A 13623-nucleotide genomic window follows, 5' to 3' on the forward strand; every position below is an offset into this window, starting at 1 on the left:
TCCCAAAGATGTTACTTTCACTATTTTGGCCAGCAAAGACTGAAAAAGAGCTATTTCCTCAGACTCTATTTCCCTCCTCCCCTTTCCTTTGTTGTTTTATAGTTGTTGTAGTTGATGTTGTCACTGTTGGAAAGGACAAAGAGAGAAATGGAGAAAGGAGGGGAAGACAAAGAGGGGGAGAGAAAGATAGACACCTGCAGACCTGCTTCACCACTTGTGAAGCAACTCCCCTGCAGGTGGGGAGCCAAGGGCTCAAACCGGGATCCATATGCCGTCCCTGTGCTTTGCCCCCACGTGCGCTAAACCCACTGCATTACTGCCTGACCTCAAGAGGTCATTCTAAAAGGGAAAAAAAAAAAATATATATATATATATATGGCAGCAAAAGAATACCTGAAAAAAAGCAACTAGAAATAACTTAAATGTCTTTCAATAAGTCTGGTTAGATAAGGTTATTAATGACAGTGTAGGTCTCCTTTCTAAACTTTTATTTATGTTTATTTTTTTGTTTGTTAAAGGTAGGTTTCTTGAAGAGATTCAAACACTACTGAAGAGGGGAATGTAAGCTATTAAACTGCATTTGTACTACAATCTCATTGATGGAAACTATTTAATTTCACATAAATGTATCCATAGAGAGAGGTCGGGGCAGGGGTAGATAGCATAATGATTATGCAAAGAGAGTCTCATGCCTGAGGCTCCAAAAGTTCCAGGTTTAATCCCCTACACCACCATAAACCAGAGCTCAGCAGTGCTCTGGTAAGAGAGAGAGAGAGAGAGAGAGAGAGAGAGATATCAGAAGAGTATTCAATAAAATGAACATCCTAATTATCTCTGGTAGAGCTAGAATTTGGGATAATTTTCTTTGAACATGAATACTTATCTTTTTTAAAAAAATATTTTATTTATTAATGAGAAAGATAGGAGAGAGAGAGAAGAACCAAGAACCAGACATCACTCTGGTACATGTGCTGCTCAGGCTTAAACTCAGGACCTCACGCTTCAGAGTCTAGGTGCCTTAGCCACTGTGCCAGCTCCCAGACCACATGAATACTTATCTTTATGATATAGATATGCTTCATAGATATATCTCTATTATTTTTTAGAATGGTCATCTGACACCTTTTATATTGGACTCATTTTTAAAGCCTTCTTTCTTAGAAATATGTTATATGCATGCAATTTTTTAAAACATGACGTTCTTTTTTAAAATCTTTATTTACTTATTGGATAGAGATAGCCAGCAATTGGGGTGGAGAGGAGGAGATAGAGAGGGAGAGAGACAGAGAGACACCTGAAGCACTGCTTCACCATTTATGAAGTTTTCCTGCTGCCGGTGGGGACCAGGGGCTCAAATCTGGGACAGGCATGTTATTTTATAGAATATATTACATACACTGTTGTGTGGTAGACTCATTCACCGGAAGAAAGAATACTATTCTGATTAAACATGTCCTTTATATAGTGTCACACATGGTACCAGTAAGTCATAAACACACCTTTTCACTACTGATTACTTTTATCTTTACTGAATTTTTTTATTGTTGTAGTTATTGTTGATGGATAAGACAGAGAGAAATGGAGAAATATGGGGAAGACAGAGACGGGGAGAGAAAGATAGACACCTGCAGACCTACTTCACCGCCTGTGAAGCGACTCCCCTGCAGGTGGGGAGCCGGGGGCTCAAACTGGGATCCTTATGCTGGTCCTTGTGCTTTGCGCCACCTGTGCTTAACCCACTGTGCTACCACCCAACTCCCTTTACTGAATTTTTTTAACTTTAGAATTTATTGAAGAAAAGAAAGGAATTCTAATGGCAAATTATAGCCCTCTGTTGAATAGTACACTATTTTTTGTGTATTTGTATAGATTTAGCATCAAGAAACCTTTTTTTTTTTTGCATAAATCAAAGTAGAGATGCAAGAAGTCTATAGAAGCAGTGTGGATCAGGTTTTTAATTCCTTCAAGGTTATGCATCATATAAAGATCTATTATTAAAATGTTTCAGTGACCTAAATTCATTTAGGACCTCCTCTAATCTAATTGCAAGCAAGAATCTAAAGGCTAGGTGGTGGCACACATGGCGAAGCACACATGTTACAATCTGCAAGGACCCAGGCTCAAACTCTTCGTTCCCACCTGCAGGGGTAAGCTTCAGGATTGCAGTGGTATTTCAGGTGTCTCTGTGTTTGCGTGTGTGTCTCTCTCTCTAATACACGTGTGCGTTTGTGTGTGCGTGTGCACACACACACACACACACACACACACACACATGCCTCTCCTCTCAATTTCAGTCCTTATCCAATATATAAATAAATAAAAAAGAAAAAAAAAGGAAAGCAAAAATGAAAAAAAATACCTAAATAGTATTCGAAGTATAGGTGACAAACCTAACAGCAGAAAGTCATTTGCCTTTTCCAGGTTAAACTATAATTTGATTCCTATGCAAGTGGCAGGAAGGACAAGTATTCTGACTATATTCTTATAGAGAGTAATGTTACAAAATAATAGATATAAAAAAAAACCCCACAATTCTTTAGAGGTAAAAAATACAGAACATAAGGAGAGTTCCTCTTTAACCTGAAATATTCTTTTATAATAATCCAGGAATATGGGGCCGGGTGGTGGCGTACCTGATTGAGAGCACGTTACAGTGCTCAAGGACCCAGGCTTGAGCCCCGGCCCCCACCTGCAGGGGGAAAGCTTCACAAGTGGTGAAGCAGGGGCTGCAGGTGTCTCTCTGTCTCTCTCCACTGTCATCCCTTTCCTTCTCCATTTCTGGCTGTCTCTATCTAATAAATAAAGATTTAAAAAAATATCCAAGAATATACCCAAAGTAAACCACCAGAAAGCTTCCTAGATTCTTCTGAAATGATAATCTATGAACAAAGCAATATATCTTATGTCCTTAGAGAAGCTTTTTTTTTTTAAGTCTATCAAAAAGAAGAGAAGTAAAATCATGTAAAATTCCTGTGCTACTTTGTTTTGCATCTCTAAAACAGGATTAAGTTACTGGACATTCATGATCAAGGCAATTTTACAGAATGCTATTCTCTAGTCACTAGGTCTTCTGTGTGTGGGGTTTATAAGATCTATTAAAAACCAAAGGGTTGCCCCCATACCTATGGACACCTAATTTTTGATAAAGGGGCCAAAATATTAAATGGAAGGAGGCTCTCTTCAATAAATGGTGCTGGGGAAAGTGGGTTGAAACAAGCAGGAGAATGAAACTGAACCACTTTATCTCACCAGAAACAAAAGTCAACTCCAAATGGATCAAAGACCTAGATGTCAGACCAGAAACTATCAAATACTTAGAGGAAAATATTGGTGGAACACTTTCCCACCTAAAGCTCAAGGACATCTTTGATGACTCAAATCCAATTGCAAGGAAGACCAAAACAAAACAAATCAATGGGACTACATCAAAAGGAAGAGCTTCTGCACAGCAAAAGAAAGCATCATTCAAACAAAGAGACCCCTCACAGAATGGGAGATCTTCACACGCCATACATCAGACAAGAGACTAATAATCAAAATATACAAAGAATCAGCAAACTTAGCAACAAAAAAGCAAATGACCCCATCCAAAAGTGGGCAGAGGATATGAATAGAATATTCACTACAGAAGAGATCCAAAAAAGGCTAACAAACACATGAAACATTGCTCCAGGTCACTGATTGTCAGAGAAATGTAAATAAAGACAACACTGAAATACCACCTCACCCCTGTGAGAATAGCATACATCAAAAAGGACAGCAACACCAAATGCTGGAGAGGATGTGGGGACAAAGGAACCCTTCAGCACTGCTGAAAGGAATGTAAATTGGTCCAGCCTCTGTGTAGAGCAGTCTGGAGAACTCTCACAAGGCTAGGCATGGACCTTCCATATGACCCAGTAATTACTCTCCTAGGGATATACCCCAAGGACTCCATAACACCCAATTAAAAAGATATGTGTACACCTATGTTCATAGCAGCATAATTCGTAATAGCTAAAACCTGGAAGCCAGCTAGGTGCCCAGCAACAGATGAATAGCTGAGAAAGCTGTGGTATATATACACAATGGAATACTACATAGCTATTAAGAACAATGAATCCACCTTCTCTGACCCATCTTGGGAGGAGCTAGAAGGAATTATGTTAAGTGACATGTCAGAAAGACAAAGAGGAGCATAATATAATCCCACTCATCAACAGAAGTTGAGAAAGAAGAAAAGAAAGGGAAACTCAAAGCAAGGTCTGACTGAGTTTGGAGTAGGGCACCAAAGTAAAAATCTCTGGGTGGAGGGTGAGGATGGATGCTCAGCTTCACTGGGGAGTGGGGGGGAGAAGGAGGGAGGATGGGATGAAACACAGTCTTTTGGTGGGGAATGGTGCTTATGTACACTCCTATTAACTTGTAGTCATATAAATCACAATTTAATATTAGAGAGGAAAATTGATTGAATTTCTCAAACTTTTAATGCACAGACCATAGGCTCAGTCTTTGAAATGCTGACTCTCCTAATAGCTTAGACCAGGAAAGCAGAAGCAACCGGTGGCATTACGTTATAAAATACAGATAGATATAAACAACATCAAAGGACAAATTATGGTGAGGTCGTGTATGATTCAGCAAATCCTAACAATGGGATTTTCAAAGTTAACCCAATTGCCAAATAATTTGATTATAGCAATAATTATCTATAGCCTTCTTAATCCCTAAGAGCAGGAACCTCCAGCTTTCTCTATAAAGCCCAAATTTGGGAGTCAGGCGGTAGTGCAGCGGGTTAAGCACACATGGCACAAAGCAAAAGGACTGGAAGAAGGATCCTGGTTCGAGCCCCCAGCTCCCCACCTGTAGGGGAGTCGCTTCACAAGCGGTAAAGCAGGTCGGCAGGTGTCTATCTTTCGTTCCCCCTCTCTGTCTCCCCTCCTCTCTCCATTTCTCTCTGTCCTATCCAACAACACTAACAACAATAAAACAACAAGGGCAACAAAAGGGAATAAATATTTTAAAAATCTTAAAAGAAAAAAAAAAGCCCAAATTTCCCCCAGTCCTGGAACCTCTAGGGTGGGGCTCACTTTCCAGCATGCTTCTCTCAATTCATACCAACTGATACTGCATCTGCTGATTCACTGTGATGAGTACCACCTCGGCATGCTTAACTTCAAACTGTGTCCAGAGACGTAAGGCATGGACTGTCAACCCTTCAGCATCATTACTCAAGTGAGACCTTTCCTTTCTCATGGGACTCCTTAATTCCATTTCAAATGGTTCACTTCCTAACAAAGCCTCAAACCTACATATAGACCAGGTCCAATGAGATAGGGCAGATGTACACATGTATCCATAAACTAGGGCAAAATAAATACATTAAAGAAAAGTGTACAATAGTTTGCAGTGAGCAAGTAGAAAGACCTAAAAAGACACCTTAAAGTACTGAATGAAATAGTTTCTACTTAGACCTAGATGCCCTCCTCATCTACTTCCTATTACACTTCTCTCAATCACTCCAAAGCTAACCTTATCAAAGTAAGGACTATAAAAGCTGAAAAAGGGCAAGAGACTGGCATACTTTAATGATGACTCTATCAGGCCCCCCATCAGATGGGGGCCTAGTCAGTGAGTCCTGGGATTCCCACACAAACATGATGAGCCTAGACTTCGAATAGATCCCTCTCTCCATTGTCACTGGTCATCTCCATCAAGAACAACATAATGGACCACTTTGTGGGCCCCCATAGGATCTTGCCCTCAATGTAGATCAACGGTAGAGAATGTTCCATCCTCCAAAAGGGGATTGGATAACATACTCTATATACCACCCTTAAGAAGAAGGGTCCTGAAATCGGTGCAACTCAGAATGTGCCTAGTGATGACTACAGAATGCAAGTTTGGACCTACATGGATGTAGAGGTTACATAGGCTCCTCTGTTGAATATGGGCCCCAGATCAAATCAATACGGTTTACAGTCAACAATATTTATACACTTTTCCCATATTTGGGAGCTACTCTCTTCCATGATCCAGCTTTCTTGCCCTTTTTCCAGCCATGACATCATCTCAATGACCTGGGTCCATCTGCATGAGACATCAGGCTCAGGCAAAAACTAATAATATCAGGGGAGGGGATGGGATATAGAGATCTGGTGGTGGGAATTGTGTGGAGTTGTATCTCTCCTATCCTACGGTTTTCTTAATGTCTCCTTTTTTAAATAAACAAACAAACAAATAAATAAATAAAAAGAAAAAAATAGGCCCTTTGCAATAGACCCACTAGCTGTTTCCAAAATGGAGACCCCAAATCTTCATCTGCAATATGCCAGCCTTTAGGTTCATGATTAATCAACAATTTGTATGGCTTTACATGTTAACTGTTTTTCAGACCCGAAATTCCAGGTGCTGCCATGATGCCAACCGGACTTCCCTGGACAGATGACCCCACTAATGTGTCCTGGAGCTCCGCTTCCTCAGAGCCCTGTCTCACTAGGGAAACTGAGAGATAGACTGGGAGTATGGGTAGACCTGTCAATGCCCAGGTTCAGTGGAGAAGCAATTACAGATGCCAGACCTTCCACCTTCTGCACCCCATAATGACCTTGAGTCCATACTCCCACGGGGTTAAAGAATAGGAAAGCTATCAGGGGAGGGGATAGGATATGGAGCTTTGGTGGTGGGAATTGTATCTCTCTTATCCTATGGTCTTGTCAGTGCTTCCATTTTATAAATAAAGAAAGAAAGAAAAAAAAAAGGTTGGTCAGACGGTAGCGCAGCAGGTTAAGCGCACCGGCATTAAGGATCCAGGTTCCAGCCCCCGGCTTCCCACCTGCAAGGAGGTTGCTTCACAAGCAGTAAAGCAGGTATGCAAGTGTCTATCTTTCTCTCCTCCTCTCTGTCTCCCCTCTCCTCTCGATTTCTCTCTGTCCTATCCAACAACAATTCAATGGTAACAGTAACAATAACTATACAAGGGCAACAAAATGGGAAAAACTAGCCTCCAGGAGCAGTGGATTTCTAGTGCAGGCAACAAGCCCCAGCAATAACCCTGGAGACTAAATAAATATACAAATAAATAAGGGGGGGGGTCATGGGGCACAAGTAAAATTTGACTCGAAGCAATCTTTTCCTTTACCATCATTTACATTCCTCAAGACCCTAGAGATTCCCCCCCCCTCAACTAATGAAAGTTTACACCAAGCTCCTTCACAACAGACCCATCCCCATATCTCACCATCAGTTAAAGCAGATGCAGTGATACTATGAAACGATCAGTATGCTCCTGAGAGAATTCTCTTCAAGTGAAAACAGTAAGACACAAAAAGGTGATCAATGTCAAAATACTTTCTTACTTAGGAGAAAAAAAATCCACTGCTATTTTAAGACTTAAAAGGCTGCTTTTTATTGAACCACCATGCTATCTTTCCAATAGGCACAAAGAGGAGACATTTTAAGCGCATTACCTTTAGGAGGAAAATAGGACTTGCTTTCAGCTTTGTGAGGCCAGTCTACGACGAGTGGTCCAAACCTGCGAAAGCTGGCAGTGATCTCATCTACAAATTGAAAAAGGAATCTTAGCAAAGAGGGGAAAAAAAAAAAATCACATGCAGAATGGCACAAAACATGTCTTTTTACTTAGAATATCTTTCATGAGGTATTTTCTAAAGCACTTCTACAGAAGTCAAACCAACTAAGTGAAATAACATTGCTTGGGGATACATTTAGCTGTCAACTTTTAACCACGTAGAATGTAGTTCTGACTGTAATTATTTTTCCTTTAGTGCTAATAAATTTGATATAAAAGGTCTGGAAAAATATGAAATTAACTAAACTGACCTGTCAAGTAAAATGGGAGATTTAAAAAAAATTTTATATTATTATTAATATTATTATTTTTGCCTCCAGGGTTACTGCTGGGGCTCGGTGCCTGCACAAGTAATCCACTGCTCCTAGAGGCTATTTTTTCCCTTTTTGTTGCCCTTGTTGTTGTTGTTATTGCTGTCATTGTTGTTAGATAGGACAGAGAAACTCATGAGGGGACGGGAAGACAGAGGGGGAGCGAAAGATAGACACCTGCAGAACTGCTTCACTGCTTGTGAAGTAACCCCCCTGCAGATGAGGAGCTGGGGCTCCAACTGGGATCCTTACACCAGTCCTTGCACTGTGCACCATATGTGGTTAACCCACTGCACTACTGCCTGGAGCCCATAAGGAGATTTTTTAAATAGGCGTGCTTTGTTTTATTTAATAAAAAATAAATTTAAAAAGCCAAAAGTATACAAAATATTTGAAAAGTTTTCACTTATGTGACATAAGCTCTGAAATATCAAAATTTGTTAATATTAAGTGTTATTACCAATATAAGATAATAATCTTTAATATTATTTTTAGAAATAGATGATTCTTCGGTGAGCAGAGGCAAATAGGTTATTTTATTTGGTAATATGAAAATGTTAAAAGTCAATGGTCTCTTTCTCTCTTGTTACACATGCTATACAAAAAATATTTCAAAAATTATAACCCAGTAAGTTTATATTTTTCCTTCCGATTTTTGGCTCAAAGTAGAAAGTTCTAACTTAGCTCGTACTCAGGTTTAAGTTTCTACTTTTCCTGCTATAATCAAAACTATGTCTAAAAAAAAAATCTAGTCAATAGATGAGATTAACATTTGTATAGGAATAGTTTGTAGAAAAATGAGTTTCCAGCTGTGTGTATCTTTAAAGCAGTACATTGAATATAAAACTATTTTTAGAGGGGAGTCGGATGGTAGCCACAGCGGGTTAAGCGCACGTGGTGCAAAGTGCAGGGACCGGTGTAAGGATCCCGGTTCGAGTCCGGACTCCCCACCTGCAGGGGAGTCGCTTCACAAGTGGTGAAGCAGCTCTGCAGGTGTCTGTCTTTCTCTCCCCCTCTGTCTTCCCCTCCTCTCTCTATTTCTCTCTGTCCTATCTAACAACAACACTAATAACAATAATAAAACAACAAGGGCAACAAAAGGGAAAATAAATAAATATAAAAAAATAGCAAACCTATTTTTAGAGACTTTTATTTCATCATACAAAAAATTATGAGAAATTAGGAAATATAGCTAAACTAGCCCTGGTGATAATTGTTTAACGATTACATTTATTTATTCGTTTATTTATTTATTTGCCTCCAGGGTTATTGCTGGGGCTCGGAGCCTACACTACAAATCCACTGCTCCTGGAAGCTATCTTTTTTCCCTTTTGTTGCCCTTGTTGTTAGCCTTGTTGTCGTTGTCGTTGGATAGAACAGAAAGAAATGAAGAAAGGGAAGAGATAGAGGGGGAGAGAAAGACACCTACAGACCTGCTTCACCGCCTGTGAAGCGATCCCCCTCCAGCAGGTGGGGAGCTGGGGGCTCGAACCAGGATTCTTATACTAGTCTTGCACTTTGTGCCATGTGTGCTTAACCTGCTGTGCTACTGCCTGGTCCCCACCATTACTTTTATAGTAGATCCAAAGCCACTAGAACTGTAGTGTTTTTTCCCCTTTAACTCTGTTACATATTTATTTCATTTGTTCACTTAATAGTATTTACTGATAATCTACTATGAGCTGATTGACTTGAGAAAGAAGTGAAAACCCATCTTTTAATTGCTGGTACCTCAAACATATTATCATGGAAAATCTAATCATACCACATTCTCTTAAAAAGTAGGGTTATGCTTTTTGTTAACAGACATAAACATTAAAATGTAAATTGTTATGTCTTTATAGACAAAGGCAAAAGCTATGGATTTACAGTAATTTCAAGTTCTAATTGCTCTACTAGCTATATAACCTTGGGTAAGTTCTTTCTCTGATCTTCAATTTCTTCATCTATAAAACAGAGCTCATAGGTTAGTTCTGTGGATTAAGTAAGATCGCAGAATGAGAATTACTAAGCACAACAATGAGCTTATTGCAAAAATTTCACAAATACTGGCTCTCACTATTTTAAAGTTCACCCCCACATAAATTACTCGGAGATGGGAAGCTGTTATGAAACTGTTATGTAAAGCAAGTATGAGCAGCAGGTTTGAAGTGCACAATCTGCTACTTCTCCTTAATCAAATATTCTCACCGCCTGCACACTAAAACAGAAATGTACTAAAACTGTGTTGGAGAGGAGATAGAGGGTCACATTACAAGAATAACAAATCCGACTGGCCTTGATAAAGATCATTAATGAACACATAGTACCTTCATCAATATCTGGGGGAAGTCCTCCAACAAACACCTTTCTAGAGTAGCGTTCTACGCGTTCCCCATTTTGACAGCGAGTAGGAGAACTTAAGCCAGATGACAAGGACTGATCACCATGACTGTCATCCAGGAAGGCATCTTCAAAGGGAAAGAGAGACGAACGACCTGAAACAAACATGGAAATGTCTATGGTTAAAATTATTTTTCAGGATTCAATGCATTAGAAGGAGCTAGAAAGCAGTGTGAAGCATACCCCCCAAAAATGTATCTTGACTTTCTGAATAGAATATTCAACTGCAGTTTACCAGGTCTACCTAAGTTTATACTGTTGCTTTTTTTTCTATAAAGGTATTACAGAACAGAGATGACTGTGTTGATACTAAGCAAAAACATGTCAAACACTATAACTTTCATTACTTAAAAAAAAAATCACTACGTGTGACCCTTATAGCTTCTTTTCTCTTTCTTTCTTCTTCTCATTTCTTTCTTTGTCTTTTTTTTTTTTTTTTTGCCTCCACAGTTATCTCTGGGGCTCGGTGCCTGCACTACAAATCCACTGCTCCTGGTGGCCATAATTTATTTATTTATTTATTTATTTATTTATTTATTTATTTATTTATCTTGATAGGACAGAGAGAATTGAGAGGAGATGGGGTGGTCCAGGAGGCAGTGCAGTGGATAAAGCACTGGATTCTCAAGCGTGAGGTTCGGAGTTCAATGCCCAGCAGCCCATGTACCAGAGTGATGTCTGGTTCTCTCTCTCACTTATCTTTCTCATGAATAAATAAAATATTTAAGAGAGAGAGATGATGGAAAGATAGAGAGAAGGAAAGATGGAGAGAAAGACAGACACATGCAGACCTGCTTTACCACTTGTGAAATGACCCCCAACTCCTTACGCTTTATACTGGTGTATGCTTAACCCAGTGTGCCACTGCCTGGCTCCCCCCATACAGTTTCCATTACTGCATTTATGAATATTCAGGAGCCATTTTTTCTCTCCTCAATCAATTCTTTAAATAAGTGGAGGGGAAATAACAATTAAGTGGATTGGGGGTCGGGCGGTAGTGCAGTGGGTTAAATGCATATGGGGCAAAGTGCAAGGACCTGTGTAAGGATCTGGGTTCTAGTTCCTGGCTCCCCACCTGCAGTGAGGTCACTTCACAAGCAGTGAAGCAGGTGTCTTTCTCTTCTGCCTCTGTCTTCCCCTCCTCTCTCCATTTCTCTCTGACCTATCCAACAACAAGGAAAACAAAATGGGGAGAAAAATGTCCTCCAAGAGCTGTGGATTCATTGTGCCAGCACCCAGCCCCAGCAATAACCCTAGAGGGAAAAAAAATAAGTAGATAGTCCAAGAAGTGGCTTAGTGAGTGCTGGGCTTGGGATCATGAGGTCCCAAGTTCAATCCACAGCACCCCAATTAGTAGAGTGATGCTCTGTTTCTCTATCTTTTGTAAATCAATAAATAAGATCTGTAAAAATTAATGACAAAGAGTTATCTCTGACATATTTTTATTTACTTTATTATGGTGACCTCAGAGTTCTAAAGATTGGCTCTAATAGTCAAGAGAATCATTAAATGGATGACAGAACCTTATAACTTCTTTTCTGAGGCCAGGATTAAAGATATAAAAATTTCCCTTTCCACTCCAAGCTACTTCAGCCTAGAAATAAACATCTACAGCAAAGGGTAGAACAAACAAATGAGAACAAATTAAGACACACGAATACAGATGTAGATGTGGTTATGACATATTTACCCTGCTGGTACAGGTCATATTTGATATTAGTCAATTTTTTTCATTATTAACTTTATATAGCCAGTAAAGATTGTAGAGAAAAGGCACCTATAAACTCCATATAACTATAAGAAAGATACCAACAATTAGAGCCTGTTAACAAAGATAATGCAAATATGCCAACTGGCATTATAAAAATAAATCTGAAGTTTAAAAACAAATACATTTCCTGTTTAAGTCAGTGAGTTCCTGGTAAAAAATTTCCATGAGATTTTATTCTAAAAATGAATTGTCTTGAACACTCTCACTTTAAAAAAGAAAAATCCCCCTCTAAAATAAACTCATACTAGAAAGAAAGAGAACATGTCTTCCATATTTAGTCTATCTTATCTATATTCCTCTAAAACTTAGGTTCTACACAACTAGATCCAACTCTCAAAAACAATAGAAATAGCCTAAAAAATACATAATTTCTTTCACCAAGAAAGTTACTAATATAACTCTATTTCTGAACAATCAATCCAGGTGGTGTTCAGAAGACACTGGTTTGATGTTGGGAGTTAATAAATAAAAGGACCAAAGGATTTTTTGTTCAGCGCTATCCAGCTTAGCTACAAAGAAACAGAACAAAACTTGTCACCTTAAGTCACCTAGCCTTTTCAGTTTGACAAGAACAAACAATAGACAATAAATTCTCATGCCTTTATTTGTTTTGATCTTTTGGGGATAAAAGCATTATCTCTGCAGCAACTACAGACAAAACGAGCTTCCCAAAGACATTGAGGAATGTGTTCCCACAGCTGTGGGTTTGCTTTATACAAACCCTGCACTTTGTGAACTGTGTGTCTAGTCTGTGAAGTACAGGCCCAAATCTGCCTAACTCCCCACTCCAGATCATTGTTATCTTTCCCCTGAACCAGCAGTTTAACCAGTCTGTAAAAAAAAAAAATAGACTGGGAGTCGGGCAGTAGCGCAGCAGGTTAAGTGCATGTGATGCAAAGCACAAGGACTGCGTAAGGATCCAAGTTCGAGCCCCCAGCTCCCCACCTGCAGGGGAGTCACTTCACAAGTGGTGAAGCAAGTCTGTAGGTGTCTTATCTTTCTCTCCCCCTTTGTCTTTCCCTCCTCTCTCCATTTCTGTCTGTCCTATTTAACAACGACATCAACAACAACAACAATAATAATAAAAAACAAGGGCAACAAAAGGGAAAACAAAACAAAACTATATATATATATACTATTGAGAGCCAGGTGGTGGTGCGGCAGGTTAAGCGCACATGGCACAAACTGCAAGGACTGGCATAAGGATCCTGGTTCAAGCCCTGGGTTCCCCACTTGCAGGGGAATCGCTTCACAGGCAGTGAAGCAGGTCTGCAGGTGTCTATCTTTCTCTCCCCCTCTTTTTCTTCCCCTCCTCTCTCTATTTCTCTGTCCTATCCAACAACAACAACATCAATGGCAACAATATCAATAACAACAACAATGGCAACAAAATGGGGAAAAAATGGCCTCCAGGAACAGTGGATTTATAGTGCAGACATCAAGCCCCAGCAATATCCTTGGAGGCAATAAATAAATAAATAAATAAATAAATAAATAAATAATAATTTTTAAAAAAAGATATAGCATGTCCTAGAAATTGAAGATGGGGTGGGGCTGGGCAGTGGTGCGCTGGGTTAAGCACTCACAGT

General features: G+C 39.5%; 1 protein-coding gene across 12 annotated transcripts in view; it reads right to left on the reverse strand.

The window, feature by feature from the left end:
- CPEB3 (cytoplasmic polyadenylation element binding protein 3) overlaps window positions 1–13623 on the reverse strand; it is a 306673-nt gene that overhangs the window by 146148 nt on the left and 146902 nt on the right. For all 12 annotated transcript variants that reach the window (XM_060192002.1, XM_060191970.1, XM_060192023.1 and 9 more), the window contains 2 exons: window positions 10191–10358; window positions 7449–7538 (listed from right to left, as the gene is read on the reverse strand). In XM_060192002.1, coding sequence (XP_060047985.1) covers window positions 7449–7538; window positions 10191–10358 — 258 coding nt within the window. The remainder of the gene's footprint in view (window positions 1–7448; window positions 7539–10190; window positions 10359–13623) is intronic.

Source organism: Erinaceus europaeus, chromosome 1 (genome assembly GCF_950295315.1).
Source record: "Erinaceus europaeus chromosome 1, mEriEur2.1, whole genome shotgun sequence".
Lineage (NCBI taxonomy): Eukaryota > Metazoa > Chordata > Mammalia > Eulipotyphla > Erinaceidae > Erinaceus > Erinaceus europaeus.